Source organism: Lissotriton vulgaris, chromosome 6 (genome assembly GCF_964263255.1).
Source record: "Lissotriton vulgaris chromosome 6, aLisVul1.2, whole genome shotgun sequence".
Classification (NCBI taxonomy): domain Eukaryota; kingdom Metazoa; phylum Chordata; class Amphibia; order Caudata; family Salamandridae; genus Lissotriton; species Lissotriton vulgaris.
In genome coordinates, this window is record NC_141694.1 from 1,679,401,377 (window position 1) to 1,679,424,463 (window position 23,087).

Consider the following 23,087-nt stretch of genomic DNA (forward strand, 5'->3'; position numbering starts at 1 on the left):
CTTACAGATTTTTACCCAATTTGCAACCAATGTGCCTGCAGACAGAGTCGCATTTACAACTTTGGCTTCTTTTTTTAATTCTAGGATGACGCTCTACCGAGGGCATTACAAATATTAACCATACAGTCCTGAAGATGGTCTCACAGATGAATACATAGGAGACCGAAACGTCGACCATCGCCTTCTCCTACCAATTTGTTAATTTGAAAATTAGGAAAGGTTACATCAGGACCTACAGAGTTACATATTGATTTACCATTGATACTCCTGTAGGCCTGTTTATATATTTGTATCCAAAATCTTTTGCCTTTTTACTTGATGATAAATTCAACAATTTCATATGCATCCGCCTAGTCTTGTTTTGTTTCTCTATAATTGTTTTTTTTGTATTTGTTCTTTGTTGGACATTAATGAGTTCCCTTTGAAATTCATGCAACTTAAAGAAATTCTTACCGTTGATTACTCAACTATAGGACCATTAAATTGTCCTAATAAGTTTCCTAAATCAATCCAAACACAGATCTAAAACAAATTCTCTTGAAGGCATCCTTTACCTTTTCATTTATATTCACCCAAGCCCTCAAAGGTATTTTGGGTTGCTCACTGTTATAGACACCTTAATTTAAAAAAAGCACCATTATGTATTAGGTACTTCACCTGCATTACTCACTATGTTTTTCAAAGTCAACAGCTATGTACAATTCAGAAACTGGTTACAAGTTTTCCTCTATACAAAAGGAGACACAGGTTCTAAGTGTACAGTTATGACAATTATATGTAAAAAATGTCATTAAGGGTTCAAATGAAGGACAAAATTCAAGCTCTTAAATAAGAGTAAGTGAAACTTTTGTCATCCAGTCAACATAGTAGACTTTTATATATTCCCTGTAAACAGTGGTTTCTTTCTTTAGAGGATGAAATAATCCTACCTTTCCAATGGTAAGCCCCTCATAGTTCAATTTGCCTTCTTTTATAAAGCTATGCAATGGAGAGCCGGGCACAGAGTTGAAATCACCACAAAGGACGATTGGACAGAAGTCACCGTCTGCCTGGAGGGCCACACCTGCAATCTCTGCCAGCAGAATTGCAAGCTGAGTCAGTTTTATGTCCCCTCTTCGTGGATTATATAAAAGATGTGTGTTAGCAACGCAAATCACAGGAGTGTTAGGATCCAAATTTGGTTGCAGAAGCAGTACAAGTCCGACATTGTCTCTGTCCAGCAGGGGGATATCAGAGCGGTAAAACTCCACAGGGTTTGATGAGACGAGGGCAAATTTGGATGTTTTAAAGCAGATCGCACAGCCATCCGGTTTGCTTCCAGTTCGCATCTTGTACTCGCAGTGATAGCCTGCAAAACATATTCAGCTAAATAATATGACAGAGAGGCATCTAATTTACAGTAGATATGAAAGATAATTTATGAAAAACAAGTAGTACATAACCATAACATTTTTAAGAGAAGGCAATTTCTTTATAGTGCTAAATAAACCAAACAATATTAAAAGGCGGGACAAAATCTAGTTTCTGTTTTTTCACCAAAAACAAGGTTCTCCGTTCAAAGCTTTATATCACAAGGCAGTACACTGTACTCTTTTAAAGGCCTCAGCATAGCCCAAGCTCCTAATTGGCATATAAAGGAAACACATTTATACACACAAAGGTAGCTTCCCTACAACAGAAAGGCGGGATACAATGCAGTGATAGTCTAATCAGAGGGTTCCAAACAGTGCCTCACACAGTGTTTATCTAGTACTACAAGCGTTACCCAGGAGAATAAAATCTATATATCTTGTACAGAAACACAATAGATTGATTAGTCAATAGAAAAAGAACATTCCCTAACCAATAACGGCAGCACCACTTCGCAAATTTGCATTACGGTGCCCTCGCCCCCACCACTCAAAATACGCAACTCACTATTAGTCAGTCCTTAAAATGAAAAAAATCCTAGTTAGCCAAGTTATGTGAAATGTTTAAGTCCCATAGAAAGCTTTTGGATGAGCTATAGAAAAAAAGTCTGGCACACAGGACATAAAAGCAGACCTAAACAAAGAGTTCAGTTTCTTGTGTGCTACAAAAGCAGTTCAGTAATTTTTTTTTCCAAGACAGTCCAGCAGATCCACATGCTGTTTGAGGCTTCACGATTTTTTAAGCTTCAAAGTTGAGGTCGCCAGAAGAGGGCGCTGGAACTGAGATCAGATGACGCCACCGAGCCCATATAGCACCTGCCTTGCATACCGTCAGTTACCCTCTTTTTCTTTTTAAGCTTCCAAGGCGAGGGGGTAGAATGACAACAGAAGTCTTCATAATACCAGAAGAATCCATAAGGGGATCTTATTAAGTTTGAAGAAATCCTCCATTAAACAGCGTAGTGGGTGGGGCAGTGAGGAATGTACAAACAGAGTATCCACCAGAAAGATCATTACAGCAGGTAACTTTCTTCTGATGGATACATCTACCTGCAGAACATATTCCATAGCAATACCCAGCCTTGGAGGAGGGTTGATTACACCAGCTAGTCCTATAGGACCGATCTGGTGAAGTGACCATCCCTTGTTCACGTCAGAGTCGGGACAATAGTGTTTAGCAAATATGTGCAGGGAGGCAGAGGTAGCCGCTTTGCAGATATGATCAAAACTCCCCGAGCAAGAAAAGAAGTGGTAGATTTGGCTCTGGTGGAATGAGCACGGATTCCATCAGGTGGTTCTTTTTTGGCATAGCATGTTTAATGCATAGAATTATCCCTAAGGTAGCGTTCTCTTCTGGACCGCCTTTCACTTTTTGCACCACAGTAGCAGATGAAAAGTTGATCATTCAACTGTGTCCCTTGGTGCGATCATGGTAGTAATTGAGTGCTTTCCTGGGATTTAGCTGATGCAACCGTTCCTCCTCCTTTGTGGGATGACGAGGAGGGTAAAAATTGGAAAGAGTGATGGATTGGGCAAGATGAAAGGGGGTGACCACTTTGGGAAGGAAAGCAGCACTGATTCTCCACACCAACTGGTCTGTACGACAACTAAGGGCTTGTAACTCACTCTCCTAGAAGAAATTATTGTAACATAAAATACAGTTTTGATAGTTAACAACCGAATGGTACAACTGTGAAGTGGCTCAAATGGTGCTCCCATCAAAAAAGTAAGAACAAGGTTCAAGTCCTATTGATGAACCACAAAAGTAGTGGGAGGAAAAAGGTTAGTCAGACCCTTGAGAAAATTCATTACCACTGGGGACACAGGCAGAGGCAGGCAAACAAGGCAGCTACATAACCCATCACAGTGCCAATGGCGTATCCCCTCCGAGCCAAGGAAAGTGCAACTGCAACACATTGAATAACTTGGCCTGCAAGGGATCCACGCCGTTGTGTCCACACCATGCAACAAAGTTGCACCATCTGCAGGGACCATCTTAGTGGAGGGGCGACGCACAGATGAGATGATATTTCGGTTGCAGCTGAGCTCAGTTGTCCCCGCTCAATCTCCATACATTTAAGGGAGAGAAGTTGCGGCCTGAATGGCAGAGCAGGAGGTCTACATACCACAGCCTTCTGGTCCAATCCGGGGCAATAAGAATGACTCATGCCAGGTTTTGGCAAATCTTCCTCAGAACCCTAGGAATCCATGCATAGGTCAACTGAAAATCAACCCCCATGACTCCCCTCAACTGATATTGGAGGGCAAAGAACTGCAAGCATTGAGCATTTTCTGAGTAAACAAAAAAGTCCATCAGAGGGGTGCCCCACGGGGCGAAGAGGTCATGGACTATCTCCAGCAGAAGACACCACTTGTGATCGGAAAGATTATGCCAGCTCACTAAGTCGATTCTGACAATTATCTTTCGAAGATCTGAGGCCTTTGATCTCCAGATCCTCACCCCACCATTGGGTAAAGGCCTCCATCGCTACCATGGCCTCCCCTTTTACAGGAGCAAAGGCAATCCTGAAAGTCAGGTTTGCCTTGTTTCCCCATCAAGCCACTTCTGACGCATTGCTGGAGGAGATCATGATGGAATCTGCCAGATCTCCACCGTACTGTAACCACTGCCTGCGAAGGCACCACTGCAGGGTCCTCAAGTACATGCGTGACTAGGAGAAGGCAAGAAACCAAACCAAACCAAACAGTGACACTTATAAAGCGCGCTACATACCCGTAGGGTCTCAAGGCGCTGGGGGGGGGGGGGGTGCTGCTACTGCTCGAACAGCCAGGTCTTCAGCTTCTTCCTGAAGGAGAGGTGGTCTTGGGTCAGGCGCAGATCGGACGGGAGGGAGTTCCAGGTCTTGGCGGCCAGGTAGGAGAAGGACCTTCCTCCTGTGGTTGCTCTTCGGATGCGGGGGACGGCGGCGAGGGCGTGGTTGGCTGATCGGAGGTGGCGTTTGGGAGCGTAGAAGTTGACTCGGCTGTTGAGGTAGCTCGGGCCTTGGTCGTGTAGGGCTTTGTGTGCGTGGGTGAGGAGGCGGAAGGTGATTCTCTTGTTGATGGGGAGCCAGTGAAGGTCTCTCAGATGTCCGGAGATGTGGCTGGATCGTGGGATGTCGAGGATGAGTCTGGCTGAGGCGTTTTGGATCCGCTGGAGTCTCTTCTGGAGCTTGGCGGTGGTCCCGGCGTAGAGGGCGTTGCCGTAGTCCAGTCGGCTGGTGACGAGGGCCTGGGTGACGGTCTTCCTGGTCTCTGTGGGGATCCACCAGAAGATCTTCCGTAGCATGCGTAGGATGTTGAAGCACGCCGAGGAGACGCTGTTGACTTGCCTGGTCATGGAGAGGGAGGAGTCCAGGATGAAGCCCAGGTTACGTGCATGGTCTGTCGGTTTGGGTGCGGTGCCCAGGGCGGGAGGCCACCAGGAGTCGTCCCAGGTGGAGGGAGAGGAGCCCAGGATGAGGACCTCCGTCTTGTCCGAGTTCAGTTTCAGGCGGCTGGTCGTCATCCACTCGGCTACCTCTTTCATCCCTTCATGTAGGTTGGCCCTGGCGGCGGCGGGGTTGTTGGTCAGGGAGAGGATCAGCTGGGTGTCGTCGGCGTAGGAGATGATGCTGAGGTGGTGTTTGCGTACGATGGCCGCGAGGGGGGTCATGTAGACGTTGAAGAGGGTGGGGCTCAGGGATGATCCTTGGGGGACGCCGCAGATGACTTCGGAGGCCTCTGACTTGTACGGTGGTAGGCGGACTCGCTGTGTTCTTCCGTCGAGGAAGGAGATGATCCATTCCAGCGCCTTGTCCTGGATGCCGATGTTGCTGAGGCGCTGTATTAGGGTGCGGTGGCAGACCGTGTCGAATGCCGCGGAGAGGTCTAGGAGGATGAGGGCCGCTGTTTCTCCATTGTCCATCAGGGCTCGGATGTCATCGGTGGCGGCGATGAGGGCGGTCTCGGTGCTGTGTTTGGCTCGGAAGCCGGACTGTGAGGGGTCGAGGGATCCGTTCGTCTCGAGGAAGGCGGCCATCTGCTTGTTGACGGTCTTCTCGATGACTTTGGCTGGAAACGGGAGAAGCGAGATGGGGCGGTAATTCTTGAGGTCGGTGGGGTCCGCTGTTGGTTTCTTGAGTAGAGCGCTGAGTTCGGCGTGTTTCCAGCTCTCGGGGAAGATGGCGGTGTCGAAGGATGTGTTGATGATGTCTCGCAGGTGGGGTGCGATGACAGCGTCGGCCTTGTTGAAGATGTGGTGGGGGCAGGGGTCGGTCGGTGATCCGGAGTGGATTGAGTTCATCGTGCGGATGGTGTCTTCTGTGCTGATCGGGGTCCAGGCGTGGAGGGTGGTGGTGGGGGGGGGTGGCTGGTCGGTCGTGGTGTGCGTTGGTTGGTTGTTGAAACTGCTGTGTATGTCTGTGATCTTGTTGTGGAAGTAGGAGGCGAGGGAGTTGCAGAGGTCTTGCGATGGGGTGATGTCGTTGTTTCCTGCGTTGGGGTTGGAAAGCTCTTTCACGATGTTGAAGAGTTCCTTGCTGTTGTGTGCGTTGTTGTCCAGCCGGTCCTTGAATGCTGTTCTCTTGGCGGCGCGGATCAGCTGGTGGTGTTTCCGGGTGGCAAGTTTGTAGGAGGTCCTGTTGTCAGGTGTCGGATCCCTTTTCCAGGCTTTCTCGAGGGCTCGGCAGTTCTTCTTGGAGCTCTTGAGTTCATCGGTGAACCATGGGGCCTTCTTGCTGCCGGGTCTGCTAGGCGGGGTCCTCAGCGGGGCGAGTTCGTCCGCGCAGTTGCTGATCCACTTCGTGATGTTATCGGCGGCCTGGCTGGGGTTCGCTGAGCTGGCAGGAGGGTGTTGGCTCAGGGAGGTGGCGAGCTGGTCTGCTGTGATCTTGTTCCAGCTTCTGCGGGCGGTGTGTTGCTGGTGTTGGTGGGTCGTTGTTCTCTTGAAGGTGAAGTGGACGCAGCTGTGGTCCGTCCATTGAAGCTCTGTGGTGTGGCTGAAGTCGATGTCTGTGCTGGATGAGAAGACGGCGTCGAGTGTGTGTCCGGCGAGGTGGGTGGGGGTGGACACCAGTTGCTTGAGTCCCAGGTTGGCGAGGTTGTCGAGCAGGGTGCTGGTGTTGCGGTCGTTGTTGTTCTCCAGATGGAAGTTGAGGTCTCCCAGGAGGATGTAGTCAGCGGAGGGGAGGGCATGCGGGCTGACGAAGTCGGCGATGTCCTCGCTGAATTGCGTGCGTGGTCCCGGGGGTCGGTAGATCAGGGTGCCTCTGAGGGTGGTGTTCGGGTTGGTGTGGATCAGGAAATGCAGGTGTTCGGCGCTGGTCAGGGTGTTGTCGGTGCTGGTCGTGAGGCGGATGGTGTTCCTGTGGATGATGGCGATGCCTCCTCCCATCTGGTTGGCGTTTCGGTCCCTCCGGACGATCTTGTAGCCCTCTGGGATAGCGATGGCGATGTCGGGAGCTGATGAGGCGTTCATCCAGGTCTCCGTGAGGAAGGCAACGTCTGGGGCTGTGGTGTCGAGGAGGTTCCAGAGTTCGATGGCGTGTCTGTGGACGGAGCGAGTGTTGAGCAGACCTAGGGACTGCAGGACTCTGAGAACTAGAATTTTCACACCTGGTTGGAAGAAGGAAGTAATATCTAGGATGTCTTGGACTCTCTGTGCGGTCTGAAAAACGCGCAGAAGATTAGTGTCTAAAACCGATGCTTAGAACTTGATTCGTAGCGGGGGGACCCACATGTGAAATTTGAGCTTGTTGATCGAAAAACCCAGGTCGAACAGCAGTGCTGCCGTCGACTTCAGTTGGCATGACAAGCGCTTTGGCAAACTAGCTGTGAAGAGCCAGTTGTTCAGGTACAGAAAGATGGGTATTCTAGACAGTCTGAGATGGGCCACCACCATCCACTGCCATCACCTTTGTGAAGACTCGAGTTGTTGAAGTCAACCTAAAGTGAAGTACCACATATTGGTAATGTGAAGAGCCCACCAAAAACAGCAAGTACTTTCAATGAGAGTGCACGATAGGAATGTGGACGTACGCATCCTGCAAATTCAGGGACTCCATCCAGTCTCCAAGCTCAAACACCAGTAGAATTTGAGCTAGGGTCAGCATCTTGAACTGTCCTGTTTGAGGAAGATGTTCAGGCCCCTAAGATCCAGGATAGGGCCTTCTTGGGCACCAGGAAGTAACCTGCATAGCAACCTTGGCCCCTTTCCTTGTCGGGCACTAAATCCACGGCCCCTTTGAGGAGGAGAGCTGCCACCTCATGCTGCAGAATGGCCAGATAGCTGGGAGGGGGATAAGAAGGGCGAGGCAGGATGGGAAGCAGCACCTGTGGGAATGGGAAGAAGCAGCTCTTATAGAACACCCTTTCACCAACAGGCCTCGTGTAGGGTTGAGGAAGAGAACTAGGCCTGCTTTCCTGGGGCAGCTGGGGAAGGTGATGAGGGTTTCACAGTAGATAGTCGACCCCTGGAGCTGCAGCGGCCTCTGTACCGCTTGGCAAGCGGGTTTCGCTGCTGTTGTTGCTGCAGGAGTGACGATGGGTACTGGCAGAAGAAGAAACTTAGACCGAAACCCCGTAAGAAATTAAAACTACTATAGATCATAGTCGGTGGAGGTTGTTAGCCTAATGAACGCAGAGTGGGTTTACATGTTGTTAACCTTTCCTAGGCAGTCTGCCTTATCTCCAAAAAGGCACACGCCGTCACAAGGGAGGTCCATGAGATTGGCTTACACATCAGACGAAAAATTGGAACGAAGACAATGATGCCATCTGACTGCGATGGAGGTGCCCAACGCCCTGGCAACTGAATCTGTGGTATCCAAGCAGGATTGGATGATGTGTCGCAAAGCATTCTGTCCATCTTCTATGACCTCTTGAAAGTGTATGCTCATGTCAGGTGGAACATGAGGTAAAAGCATTTGCACCATGCCCCGTAAAATATGATTATATAATGCAAGCCGGAAACTGGCATTAAGGGATTGCGTGCCAGGCTTCCTGCAGTGAAGGTTTACTTCCCCCAAGCCTCCTTTTATGGGTCTAGCTGGCGTGGACTGCGCACATGCACAGTCTCGCTCGCGAGATTTTATGTTGTTTGGTAGCTAACACTAGCGGGCTTTAAGCCCCGCCCCTCTTTCCCATCGGCCGGAGTCACCGTTTATGCTAAACGGTGGCCAGCCATTGGGAAAGAGCATTCTCGGACGTACACTTTTCTATTTTTGAGACGGCCCACTTGGACAGCACAGGTGCCGCGATTAGACCGCGCTTTACTTTTAAAATGTTGTAAGTAAAGCGTGGGTGCTGCAGCGGCCTGGCGAGCGCTTGTTGCAGCTCAGAATGTTGGTGGGGCTTGTTCGTCGCTTAGGGACTCCGTTGGCAAGGGCGGTGGTTATAAACAAAACAGACAATGGGGATAGGAAGTGTTCTACAACCAGCCTTTGCACAATAAAATTAACACCAGCCTGCTCTCACTCTGCCTCACCAAGCCCACCCCCTCCTCTGGAAAGGGAGGTGTGAAATACTTAATTTTTTATTTTTGGGGGATTGTGCAAATCAAATTGCCAACCTTTAAAATGTAGGCGGAGTCACTTGAAACAGACAAAAGAAGAGTATGCAAGTCTTCTTCCTCTACCCCGCTGCACCTGATCACTGCCTCGGACATTATAGACCATGGCCGCCCCTGATCTATCTCTCCAGTGATGGACCAGAGGACACCCTGCTGCCATGATTATCTCTTGCAACAGGCCAAGCATACAAATCAGGGAACTTCCGGTCATACCACTGTTGTGGGGAACCGCCTTGCTTTGGTAGTTACAGTGAGGGTGGGGCCTCTTCTGACTGCAACTCGCATAAATAAATAACACTGAAGGAATTCAGAGTCAATAGAAGGAAAAACAAACAAGCATTTACAATGCAATAAGTCTCGCAATTGCAAGACTTACAGCTATTGGCTTTGTTAATAGAAAATCAGGCACCATGCTGAAATATAAAGCACATCACCGGGGCACGTAAATGTTATGTCCTTGGCAGCCCGTGAAACCATGGTAATTAATTAAAAAAACACGGTTTCAGTCTTTCAATGCATAGCACTCCCGCCATGTGTTCCCACATGACGCTCTTTGCTGTTGGCAGGCGGGCAGTGTGTGAGAGCATGTTGAAGAAGCACGAAAATCAAGCATTGAAAATGTAATAGGTCTCGCCTTTGATGAATACCCTCTCAGAGGGGAACGTCAGGAAAGTCCTCCAGATTGTGTCCCTAAACAAGAAGTCTGAAAAACGATGCTTTGCGTTGGAAGGGTGCAACGTCAAATAAAGGTGGGATGTCAAAAAAAGGGCGCAACGTCAAAAGCGGAACGATACCTGCGGGCCACCAGGGGATTCACTGCTGGAGTAGAGGAAGTTTTCTCCCAGGCAGACAGCACAGGGTCTAGCAGAGCCTCAGTGAATGGGAGAAGTGGTTCCGCCTGGGCCCCTGAAGGGAGTATAACCTCTGCAAGGACAGTAGATTGCGCCTCTGTGGTAGGCAGTTTCAGGTCCAGCACCTCATCAGCCTTTAATATTACTTTGAGGAGTGAGACCACTTCTGGCTAGGAGACCCCAATGGGTACTCCATAGCATGCTATGGGGCGGTGTGCAGCCTACTGGCAGAGGACAGTCCTTGAAATTCCAGGGGTTCTTGAAAAGGAGACCACAATGGGTACTCCATAGCATGCTCTGGGGTGGTGTCCAGCCTACTGGCAGAGGACAGTCCTTGAAATTCCAGGGGTTCTTGAAAAGTAGGATCTTCAGGATACTACTTCAATGGGTCAGAGTCTGGCCCAAACCGTTCATGGATGTGGGCCCAGAGCGCCTCCTCTTCCAGAATACTCTGGGCCTCCCAATGTGAGTGGAGTTGTGCTTTGACGTCACGGCCAGAGGAGGTGGTGGAGGTAGAGTTGGCAGCAGTGGGGGTGGAATCGGCGCCCTCCATAGTGCCAGTTGCAGCATCATGAAACTAAGTGCTGGATTGAAGCAGTATGGTGCCAAAGCCAGCTCTACAGGGATGCAAGAAGTGCACGACGAGTGGTAAACATTGTGGATCCGTTGGTCCCAAAGAGGCACTGATGCCTTGGCACATATGGTATACATAGCCTTTAGGAAAGCTGCGTGGTCAACACCCGGCACTGGGAAGTCGGGGAGTGCTGGGAGTCAGCACCAGCACCGAATGAGTTGCTGGCGTCGGGACTGGAGGTCGGTCTGGAGCCTATTCCGCAGTGGAAGCAGGGATGCACTGAGGATCCTCTGAAAGAATAGAGACAAGCTTTGGGTCAGAGGACGCAGGTCCTGTTGAAGCGAGACAACGCAGAGGAGACCGACCTCCAAGCTGCTTCTTGTCCTTCAACTGTGTTTGTACAGCCTCCTCCTGGACAACGCCGATAGAGATCGGGAACAGTAAGGCTGTTTTATGTGCCGGCAATCGTCCCAGGCTCGAGCAATAAAGAGTTTGGCTTTGTGTTCTTTAATCGCCTTAGTATGCATGCTAAGGCATAATGAACATGTCTTGGTATTGCGGTCAGTTCGAGAGATCATAAATAAATGGCATGGGGATCTGTGATAGACATTTGCCCTTCACAGTCCCTGAAGGTTTAAACTCAGACTTCTTCTGGGGAGACATCCTAAAAAGGTCCTGTGTTACTTTTGACAGAAAAAGTCTGGAGGAAAAATTTCCCTCAGGAAAGATGCACCAAAGAGAATATTCATCGGTAAGCCAGGGCGGGCTCTCTATGGGTTCTGTGACATTATCTTTTGTCACTTCTAGTACCCACCAAATCCAGCGCCCTATACTGACTACTTCCAAGCTTTGAAGTTTCCACATCCAGTCTGACGCCTGGGGTCGTTCTGCAGGTGAGGAATCTACAGGTGAAGTCTGCGGGTAAAAGCATCCGTCAGATTATGTAGTTTTGTTTATGGAGAAAAGAGATATTTTTGAACCATACTTACATTACAAACCTTTTAACCGTCTTTTGTCTAAACCCAGGCACACGCTAGAAAAGGTACTGACAGTTGAAAAACCACAATGTCATGCTGAACGATTGCATAGTAGTATTTACCCTTTATAGCACTTTTCTGCCAAATCTAAGAATACTGAGAGGTGATGGAGTGAGCAGTGGCAGCAGCGGGGCGGGAGGATAAGAAGCAACTAAGTAGCTGTGATAGATGGTTTTAAAATTCAAAAATGAAAAAAAAAACTGATGCGGAAGTCAGGGGGAGCACTTAGGAGAGCAAACTGAGACATGCAGATGCATGTTTGGTTGAAGGGCTGATGTTTAAGTTCAGTTTTGGGGACATGTTTTGCTGCTGGTGTTTAGATGCGAGAGTTAGGAGACAGTATGCCCTTTTGAGGTAAGCTGGAATTGTGTTTTTTAGTCACTTCACAGGGGTGCATGGTGGACAGAACATGTCTCAAGAGGGCTGTTGCAGTACATGCAATGTGTATGTGGTGTCTTCGAGGGTGTATGCTGTACATATGTGGTATCTCAGGAGGGTATATGGTTTGTATGGATTGTGTGCACACAAGGGAGTGTTAACAAGTACAGATCGAGTGAAAGCACACCTGGTATTATGAAAGGATGACCTGCTTGACTCAATGGAGGTGAGCTTTGCCTTTAAAAAGGAACCTAGGGCACTGTGGGGAATTTCAGGCAGTATTAAACGGATGTACCCCCTCCCATCTCAGGAGATATGCCTTTCCTGTTGCTGAATATGCACCACAGATGTACTGTCCACCCCACTGTGGTCAGTCCCATAAGGAGCACACCGGCGTGCATTACAACAACTTCATCTACGGTAGCTGCAGCATAAAACTGAAAAAGTCTACTGACGCAGTATGTTTCCCTAAAGGTTACTTACAACAGAATTTATAAGAACATGACAAATATAAAACAGTGTATTTTCAATACATCTATGCAGAGCTACTGAGATTATAGAAGTGTTTTAATGTAGTGCAGGTTTAAAGTGCAGATACCTTTCTTGTTTTGTGTTAAGTAAATTTTTTTTTTTTTTTTAAGATTCCCTTTTTGACTAGTGCTTATATTTCTAATGTCTTGCGTAGACTTTTAAACAACCTACTTTCAACTGTGGCCTTTTATGCTCATGTGACTTAGGCCTGGTTCCACACACAAAGCTGAGCAATAGTTTGCTGAACAACAAATAAACACATCTCTAAGGCTTTAAGGGTGAGGACTCAAAGCGCATTTTCATTTTTACATTTATAAAGCGCAATCCTAGCCAAGTGCGGAGGGAGCCCTGAACAGAGCTAAAACACAAGTGTAAATGTAGCATTTGCCTCCATTCCTGTGGCTTACCAGACGGTGGGTTCAGAAGAAGTAGTGACTGTGTGTCCCTTTGACACTCAAAGAGGGTCTCGTTGGGGTGGGATTGCCAATTACTTGTTCTTCCTGAGCACTGCAGGTTTGGGAGATGGGAAGTATAAGGGACAAGGTTGCAGTTGCTACTGTTTAGGTGAGCACATTTCTAGGAAGGGCCTTTCCTTTTTTGTGTCCGATTACTGCTACAGGAAGGCTGAATGGCAGCCAGATGAAGGATCTCACACTTCACAGCGCCTCTGTTGTGGGTATTTCAAACTGGAGTCATTCCAGTGCTACCTGCCCTGGAAGAGATGTGGCGCTGCAGCCAGTGCGAATGACACCGAACGCTGGGGCTCACGGTTCGATCCCCGACACCAGTGGCAGGTCAGCCCAGCACCATGCGATTCTGGGCAAAAGCGGGCTTAATCTTCCCGACGGTCCCCAGCACCGGGATGCCTTCGGGTAGCTGTGCGCTTTACAAATACTGGATTATCTTTATGGGGCCATGTGTTTCTAATTAGAAACACATAACCCCATAAACACAAGAGTTCAATGCTTTTTTTTTTTTTTTTTTTTTTTTAAGGAGCTTGGGGAAGGGGGGAGGGGGCAAAGCTAGAGACGTGCAGCAGAGCAGACTACGCCAGGACAGTTATGATCCATATTAAGTGCAACTGAATAAACTGGATAATCAAGTACTCGATATCGGACTTTAATATACGCAAGACAGTCACCCCCAATGCATTATTCCCAATCAGAGCTTTGTATCACTACCATCTTTGGCCGTGCATATTCCCAGAGGGATCATTTACAGGCTGGCCGCCTGCTCTCCACTTGTTCCAACCTTGCCACATACACCACCGCAACCCATGCGACGTAGCACCATTTTCCGTCAGTATATCCCCATCAGTAACATACCTGCTCACATTGCTCCTGCAGTTGCCGAAGACGAAAAACCGACAAAGATGACGGTTTCTGCACATTCCATCAGAACTTCCGATCCTCTCCCGCCACAGCCGGACAGCACTCCGGCCAGTGCCACTCGCTCCCAGGCGGGTGCCGGCTGCGTTCCAAGGCCCTCCAGGAGACGAGGGCCGGAGAGCTGAGGCTGTTCGCGGGTGACCAGCAGCACCTGGCCTCGCTGCTATCCTTGCTCAAGCACGCCGGTCAGCACCCGTGAGTCCTACTGCAGCAGGCAGCGCATCTCCCGCACATCCAGTGCACCACCAGACATCATCAGAAGCTTCCTCACTTACCCGCCCCCCTGTAACACCTGGGCGGACATGGCAGCACGCAAGACCATGGCGTCTATGCGGCCTACTGGGGCGTGGCTGGATCGAGTGCCCCAGAGCGATGTTTTTACTCGTGGACGCAAGGATCATCAACTCCGCCCACTGTGCTTATTTTCCTCCCCCGGTTGCAATTAGCTCTTGGCAGCCCCTTAACTGGAGCCATATCCCATATAAAACGCATAGTCAGCAGAGTTTACAGGCAATTACAACCTGTGAAAGAATTATGGGGTCTGTGCGTTGGCGGCCTAAAAACCATGAGAGAATGGATGAGACTTGGCAGCCACATGGTCTAGGAGAAGGATTGACCATGGCGATGGCACTTATGTTCTCTGTTTTGGCTGTTGGGGAGAACTTTAATTTATTAGCATGTCAGGAGTGGAAGGATAACTTGCGTACAACTAGTACAATGTGGATACGAATGATGCTGCAGTTTAGACGAACATCTGTTATGTACAGAGGCAAACACTTCATGGAACAACATGTTTGGGTTCGTCTCGATTTTAAGTTATGTTTTACTCTGTTGGCTTTGGCCAGATAAGTACTCGCTTTTTGTAGTGTACTGCATTTCAAGTACCCCTAAAAATTTTGTTTTGGCGGTTTGGTTAAATAGGAGTAGGGCCACTAGAATTTTTCAGTAGGAGACAACTAAATTATGTGGCATGGTTGAATAAATTAATCGGCAAGAAAAGACAACTGTGATAGTATAACTACATTTTTATATTGCACTGAGGATTAAAGGGTCATTTTGCATGTACGTGCCGACTAAATGAAGCAAGTGCTTTTTTCGCTTTCTTTAGTGATCCAAGTTGCGTCTGTAAACAAAACGAAAGAAGCATTTACAATGCAATAGGTCTCGCATTGACGCGAGTTTGAGCTATTGGCATTGCAAATAACAATGCCTTTTATTTTTGTTTTCTTTCTAAAAACATAAATAAAAGGCATTGTAACTTAAAATGCCAATAGCTTAAACTTGCATAACTGTGAGACTATTGCATTGCAAATGCTTGTTATGATAGAGATGAAGGACAACAGGACAGAGTAGTCTCCCAGCCTGTCATTATATGGTTAAAAAAAGAGATTGTGCCTTTAAGAACCCAGAGACCACCAGTATCCCATCATGCACAGCAGGTGGAAGTTGCTTTAGCTCATTTTGAAGGAGATGTGTGAACAGATATAGCTTATATGAATACCTCTGTTCATTCCACCAGGGAGAAGAAAGGGTGGCTTGAGACAATACGGAAATTAACATTTGCTAGACAAAACCAGTCTTGTTGCAAGAACCAGATTTCCAATTGGTGTCGGAGGTATGATTCCATGCACTGGGGGGCTTATCTGGCAAGCGCCCAGTACTTCCAGTTACAGCATTCCAGGGTTTGCCATGAAGCTAGTGCTGCTGCACACCCGAGACACGATTCTGCCCTCCTGTTGCTGAGCTCAGCTAAGCTAGAGCAGGGGATGGTAGAACAATAGGTTTCCTGTAAAAGGGAAGTGTGATCAGCTCCCAGACAGGACACAGTGTATTAGACTGGGGTAGGGGTGCTTGCCAGAGTGAGCAGACTGCTTAGGAGGGCACGTTTGGTGCCCTCTTTGCATACTCTAGTAAAACCAGTTCTGGGAGCCCTTGGCTCGCGCTCTGGCGCAAAACTGGACAAAGGACATGGGAGTATCCTCCCCTCTGTCCAGCCTCTCCCCTGGGAGCGAGCCCCGAATAGTCCTAACCCCTTTTTTAAGGTATAAAAGGGCTTACTTGTGGGTGGGTCGTCAGATTCGTCATGGGACAAGACTCAAGCCTGAAATCATGCCGCTTTTCGACCGTCTGGAAACTTGGACTTCGCCTAGAACCGAGATTGCATCCCGGAAAGACTCCAGCTGCTCCTGGTCTCACTGTTCTGCAAGTTTTCTTCGTCGTTTGTGCCTTTGGTGCTTCATCCAGGATCTTCAACATACCTGTGGGCAACAAGGACACCCAAAGCAATCTCCCTTGGAGTGAAGGAGTCACTCTACTGCATCTGCAGGCACCGCAACAAAGTTGACTGGTCTGCTGCTCCGGACATCCCATTGAATTCGAAAAGTTCAGCAACACAGGTGGTGGTTATGCAACTCCCTCGAGGCCTAACCTGTCCTTTCTGCAAATGTGAGGCCAGTATCCCTCATTGGAAACGCTGGGACCGAACCCCTGAGCACCGCGTTGACTAGCCGTTGCCAAGACTTGTTGGCTATGCACAAATTTCAACAACACAAGAGGGTCCCTGAGAGAAGTATACATTGCCGGGAGAGGGAGGCAGGGGAAAACAAGAAACAAGAACAAGCCTCTCACCGGTGTCGACTTTAGTTTTCAATTAATTGGTACAATGTATAAATCATCATCATTGTCCCAATCCAAACATTATTTAGAAAAACATTCTTTTATAATTTTTTCATGACATTAAATCATAAAACACATACAGAAAGTCATATTAAATTCTGTACAACATTAACTTATACAAGCCCCAGAGAAACATATTGACCAACCCAAATAGAACATTCACTCATCTAATCATTACACAAAAACCACTTCCACTCAGACCTGTCAAACACCACTCCACTCTCATGCTACCAAAAAGGTCATCAAAAAAACCTAAAAGCAGATATACACAAATATATACAATTTACACAAAAGGAAAAAGAAGCGCTAACGCGCTTTTCGGAAAAGTACTAAGTGTCCACAGATCCTTCGTCAGGGCGCAGAGGGAATAATTTTTGTTGAACATAGATTCTTCATATACGTAGATAATTTCTTACTTTTCTTCCTCAATATAATACAAATATTCCACCAATATACACTTCTTGCACAACAGGCTTAATACTGACTGTCCGGTATTGTTGGAGGACCTCCTCTGAATTTGCGTTTAGTTATCTACGTATGAGTATACAGTGAGGGGGCGCCCATGTGACTATCGTTGTGTACCTCTGACGGAGCGCCTCGAGCCCTTTTATACATCTGACGTGCCTGAAATCAGGTATCTTTGGATTTGAGGGACAAGTTTGCATCAATCAAAGGATATCCCGCTGGCAGGAAAAACGACTTAGTTTTGTCTATATCTGCAGTGCCTGATACCAAGGAACACTGATTGAATGCCTTTAGGTTTGGAGAGCTAATAGTCTGAGATGACATTACGAAATTGGATGTTACCACATTATTAAGCCCCGTTGTGCAAGAAGTGTATATTGGTGGAATATTTGTATTATATTGAGGAAGAAAAGTAAGAAATTATCTACGTATATGAAGAATCTATGTTCAACAAAAAGGATTCCCTCTGCGCCCTGACGAAGGATCTGTGGACAGTTCGTCGTTTTCCGAAACGCGCATCGGCACTTTTTTCCTTTTGTGTAAATTGTATATATTTGTGTATATATGCTTTTAGGTTTTTTTGATGACTTTTTTGAAGCATGAGAGTGGAGTGGTGTTTGACAGGTCTGAGTGGAAGTGTTGGTTTTTGTGTAATGATTAGATGAGTGAATGTATGTTCTATTTGGGTTGGTCAATATGTTTCTCTGGGGCTTGTATAACCCTTTAAGTGCTGCCGTCGGCCAACAGCCATCGCGAGCACTACCTTGCCAGTGCTGCGCACAACCGTTGGCCGACAGGCCAGCACCCGTTATTCGAACGTTCAGCACTGGGCGCTGAACGTTCGACACTCTTAAGGAGCTACGTTAATGTTGTACAGAATTTAATATGACTTTGTTAATGTGTTTTATGATTAATGTCATGAAAAAATTATAAATAAAGAATATGTTTTTCTAAATAATCTTTGGATTGGGACAATGATGATTTATACATTGGACAAATTAATTGAATACTAAAGTAGACACCGGTGAGAGGCTTGCTCTTGTTTCTTGTTGGCTTTGCACTCCAGAGATCTTCTAGCTACATATAGCTCCAGATCCGCATCCTCTGCACTGTGGGCCTTCATCTTTGGTGAGCTGGTCGTGAGCAACTCCTGTGCTTCCGGCCTGGGGTCCTCTCAAGGGTCTTCTGATTCAGTGGGCTCCCCTGCTTGCTCGGGCCTGCTCAGACTCTCCTGCATTTGGTGATCCCAACGTTTTCCTTCATCATTCTCCATGTCTTTTGCTGCTGCAAAGATTTGCTGTTGCTCCTGCCGGACACCGACCCCTTGTTCTCGACTTCTGACGTGGGATAGCTTGTGAATGGCTCCTGGTCTTCCTCAGCATTGTCTGGTCTGCACAACCACAGCAACTAGGTCACTGTCTTCACTCCTGCATCTTCCATCATCGGTGGTCATTGCTCTTCCGTGCCTCCTGGTCACCTCAGAGTGGCATAGACTCTGTCCCCTCTGCTTGCAGGTTCTTCTCTTCAAGAATCCATCCTAGGATTCCACCGGACTCTTGCACAGTCTTCGCCAGCGGCAACTTTACTGAAGTCCTCCATTGTGGTCTACAGTGGTTTCTGACATCACTTTGTACCTATGCACCTGGCTTCCTCGGTGTAGGTATCCTGGTTCCTGGGGTATCCACCGATGGGATGACTCTCCAACCTTCTGTTTTCCAAGGGGTTTCTTCAGGGTCCTTCTTCAAAACTGAAACAGTGACTTTCCTGTTGACTTCTATTGAGTATTCAGCTGTGTTCCCAATCAACACACACAGCCTCCATGGGGTCCCTAGGGTCTCTAGCTCTTCTGAGTCTCTTGGCCCAAGTCCCTACTTTGGTCACAGTTCACATTCCACTTTTTTTAGTATATCGTTTGGTCTCTCCCTGGAGACCACTGTGTCATGTGCTTACTTATAGGTTTACAATTGAAGTGTTAACAAGCTGCTTAACACTCCATCTGGACTAAGCCTGAAGACTGCTCTGCACAGCTACAACTTAGAGAGCTTTCTATAGTTGTCTAAGACCACTAAAGTCACCATTACTATTGTCTGGATTAGTGTAAGGTGCTTCACTTAAATTGTAGTGTAGTTCCTATATTCCCAATAGGCTCTGCGTATTGGAATAACAAACGGTAGTTTAGACGTAGGACTGAGGTCGACTAGGTCTCTACTGAATATGTTAGACTTAATTAGGCATGCCAGCTAGCTCAGAGGTCACTAGAAACTTTCTCGAATGAACAGGAAGGAGTTAACTTTCCTGATTAGACAAGAAGGGATTAGTTTCTGACAACCGCATAAACATGACAACTTTGCTCCCTCCAGAATAAGGAGTATATCTCCAGAGTCGTGTGAAAACAATAGATAGCTATTTCACTCAGTCAATCGTGCATGCTTAGTTTCTCCAGAGCAGTACAAAAGGGGGTGGTGATGGACGGAGCATCTGAATCAATCAAACACTCACACCCAGTCAAAAGATCTGGGTTGTACCGCTTTTGGCTGCCATAAGTGTAGCAGGGTATGCTCAGACGTGAGTCCCTTGCTCACTTTGCCACTGGATTCAAGCAAGCCGGGCTGAAGACGGCTGGAATGCCAGAAACCGGTCCTTGGAAGCTTGTTTCCGTTCCAGGTAAGACATGGCTTTGCAGTTCGGGCTGGACTGTTCCCATGAGGCACAGGGTCAGACTGATTTGCATATAGCCATGTCTGAACTGGGGTGGCAGAGTGGGCTAAAGAACGGTGATGGATTAAACCCAGATCTTTTGACTGGGTGTGAGTGTTTGATTGATTCAGATGCTCCGTCCATCACCACCCCCTTTTGTATCGCTAGTTTCACCAGAGTGCAGAGAAATAGAGAGACGGGCGTTTTCAATAAAAGTTGCGTTTTCAATAAAAGTTGTTATTTATTGAGCAGTCTTCTTTCTCATGCAAGAGAAATGAATTGCTACAATTGCAATACTTATAAAGTAAAGTGCGTACAGTAAAAGGAGTATTATGAAATAATACTGTAAAAGCATTTATATGGTTTCTGAGCCATATAATACTTTCAACGGATAAAATATATACAATACATACAATGATAAAAGGTGACTAAACTTACTCATCTAGTGCTTCTAAAATACGCCTACCCCGGTGTACCTAACCTAAGCCTAGTACGTGGGAAGGAGTAAGTGAGCCGCAGTTTAAGTTAAGTTAGTTTTTGCCAAGAATCTGAATCAAGAATTCTCTAAGGATCTAACCGGCTCCGTACCTTGGTTTTAGAATCAAGGAGGTCTTGTATCTCTTTCTCAGGACTCGATCTCCCAGCAACCCGCAAGGGTGACTGTAAACACTGGAGCTGGATTTCTAGGCAGGAGAAAAGACAGAGTCTTTCTCAGTGCGTCAAATGGGAGGGTCGGCTTCCTTCGGCACTCGCATCAGCTGGGCTTTGGGTAAGTAGATAGCCGCTCTGCTCCAAACCACTGTGTGTTTGCTTAAGGAAAATGCAGGTATATTTATACCTGGAAGGTGCTGGGTTTGACGTAAGGTTGTACATAAGACGTCACTAAGAACTGTCACTAAGAACTGGCAGTTCTTTCAGGACTCTCAGGAGTTCTAGGACAAATCAAAACAAAAGCAGAGGGAATTCCCGGGCTGCTGCAGGTTTGGTTTGTTTAAAGGACGCGTTGTACTTTCTAAGAGTCTAGGGAAGTAGCCTTGCCGTATTTGGACTGCATTGGCTATGACTAAATATGGATATGATTCTTATGCCTTTATAAGGATATGATTTGTTATAACCACATAAGGGCATAAATCGGGAATATTTAATTAGGGTCCTAGATACGTTCACAACACCCACTCCACGTATAATGTCTATCATTACTAAATACTAAGCAATATATAAACATATAAGTATGCACGTGTTTTCCAGCCCACCCCAAAATACATCAAATGCATTTGAAATGGTATAGATACACAAAAATGAGTATCATACTGTACGCTTTCAAGCAGTGGTATCATTCAGATAAAATTTTGTTCATTTAGAATGTTGACTGAATGAATCACGGAAATTACATTCATGAAATGGCTCTTAATACAGAAAAAAAAGTCGAGAGCATTTCATCACATATTTATACAAGATTGTACATGTGCTAGAGGCGGATTCAAAATATTGTCTCTAGAGTCTCTAAAAATAGAAGTTCTGTTCTCTAAGAATAGTTCTACTTTAAGCAGAGTACCATGTGCCAAAAAAAGTAAATATTTTGGAAATTGGGAAAAAATAATTTCGCTTTCATGGGAAAAAATAGTTCCAAATGTTTTCAGTAGTGTTGTTTATAAAAACTTAAGGCCGAATTCAGAGTTCAGGGAACGCTGTGTGCTCGCTATTTCAAATATTATTCCCGTTGTTAGATGAGAACATTACCTCAGATAGGCCAGCAAAAAAATTAGTCTACAACAGTAGGTGAAAGTTGGGCCAGCTCCGAAAAGGTTGAAATAGTGCATATATGCGATGCATTGCCATCATCGGTGTTTAGATCAGCAATGGTCATGGAAGGTTGTACCTGTGTGGTGCCGCTTTCATCTCGTACTTCACCGCCACCTAATCGTAATGGTGAAGTCTCAACGAATGCCGTCATCAGAATAGGTAGCCACTGGGGACAACACGTTGCAGGAGTCGTTACCGGACCAAGCAAAGCATCGATATCCATTGGTACTGCTGATGGTAGTGTAAGACAGAGGTCCAACACGCATTCTTCTCCGCATAGCAGACATCGAAGCACAGGTAAGATGCAATCTTGTCAGATTGGTCTGAATGAAAGAAACCAGGTAGTATTGAGATCTCTTAGCCGGGCCAATCCGAGGACTTTAGTGATACGTTCTTGGTATTGTATTGCTCAGATCGTTTCTTCCATCGTAGCCTGAGTTTGGTCTGTGACTTGGCTTGCCATATCGGAGCAGAAGGAACAAAAATAAAATTCCTGCTACAAGTCCCAAAATAAGAGGCAGGCCACCGAATTGAGAATGCACAAAATTCGGGAAGATGCCCAGAACTGTTTCAAAGGGTGCTAACAGTCCCGAAAAAATTGTCTTTGCGTATGTGCTGATAAAGACTCGCTAATCTTTCATAACAGTTCTGGCGTCAGCCGAGCGCTGGGGCCACATCCAAATGAATCTCGTCTTAATAATTATGGGCTCGCATTCTTCCGTCTGGATGTCTGCGTATAGATAGCCTGATGCGGTCTAATAGAGGTGTCTGGGCAGGTGTCCGGTCCGGTTCACAAATGCGATCTCTGTTGCAGTCCTGACAATTCATTGCAAAGTTATAAATATGCACGCTCATCCCCGGCCACCAGTATTTGGATTGTAATTCTAGTAGAGATTTCAGGATCTCTTGGTGCCTCAGACCCAATCCCATGTCTGCTTCTTCAATCAAGAAGAATCTCCGGATCGTGTTTGGAATTACTCTATCCCCCACTCCAGGGATTTGAGCAAACTGAACGGAGTTTGCATCAATTATGTATGTATTTCCGAGTAGATAGTTTAGAGGTAACGCCGCATAATTGCCTTCCATTGAGGCTTTTACTGCTAGTAGCGTTTCACAGTCTATTTGATTTTTCGTAAGCTTTTTTGTAGCTACGGAAGCAGGTTGACCCGCTGCCGCTGTGGCTCTGTTAGGCAATGCATTCCCTGCAACGTGAACGCCATCATGTTGAAGACTCTGCGTATGTATCACGTGAGACTTTCGTAGTTCTTTCTGCAAAAGAACTACTTGTTCCCATAGTTTTTATGCTTTATTGTGGCACCTGTTTCATCTTTCTAACCGTTTTTTATCCAGGTCTGCATGGAATTATTGAAGGACCGGACGCAGTAATGCGAATCACACACTATTAGTGTGGGGAATTCACGATCAGCATTTTCAAGCGCCATCTTTAGAGATCTTATTTCAGCTTGCTGAGCTGTACAGTTTGAGTGATTCAGTTTTAGTGACCATCGGTCTGAATTTACCTAATCGCGCACGCAGCATTGTAAATTTGTTTTTCCACAACGTAGTGTTGTGCAAATCTGTCCGTGTAGATTACACAGGTGTACTGTTCGAGAGGCAGAATTTCGATTGACAGAGGCATTCATGTTCGTATTCCAGTTTTTTCATTTTCGGATCAAAAGCGTGTTTCATGTCTTCTGTAGCAAGAGAATTTTCCCATTTTATTCATTTT

General features: G+C 46.7%; 1 protein-coding gene across 5 annotated transcripts in view; it reads right to left on the reverse strand.

Annotated features, from left to right (window-relative positions):
- The window catches only part of ANGEL2 (angel homolog 2), a 387,853-nt gene that overhangs the window by 179,489 nt on the left and 185,277 nt on the right, over positions 1-23,087 (reverse strand). For all 5 annotated transcript variants that reach the window (XM_086927870.1, XM_086927871.1, XM_086927872.1 and 2 more), the window contains one exon: positions 930-1,348. In XM_086927870.1, coding sequence (XP_086783996.1) covers positions 930-1,348 — 419 coding nt within the window. The remainder of the gene's footprint in view (positions 1-929; positions 1,349-23,087) is intronic.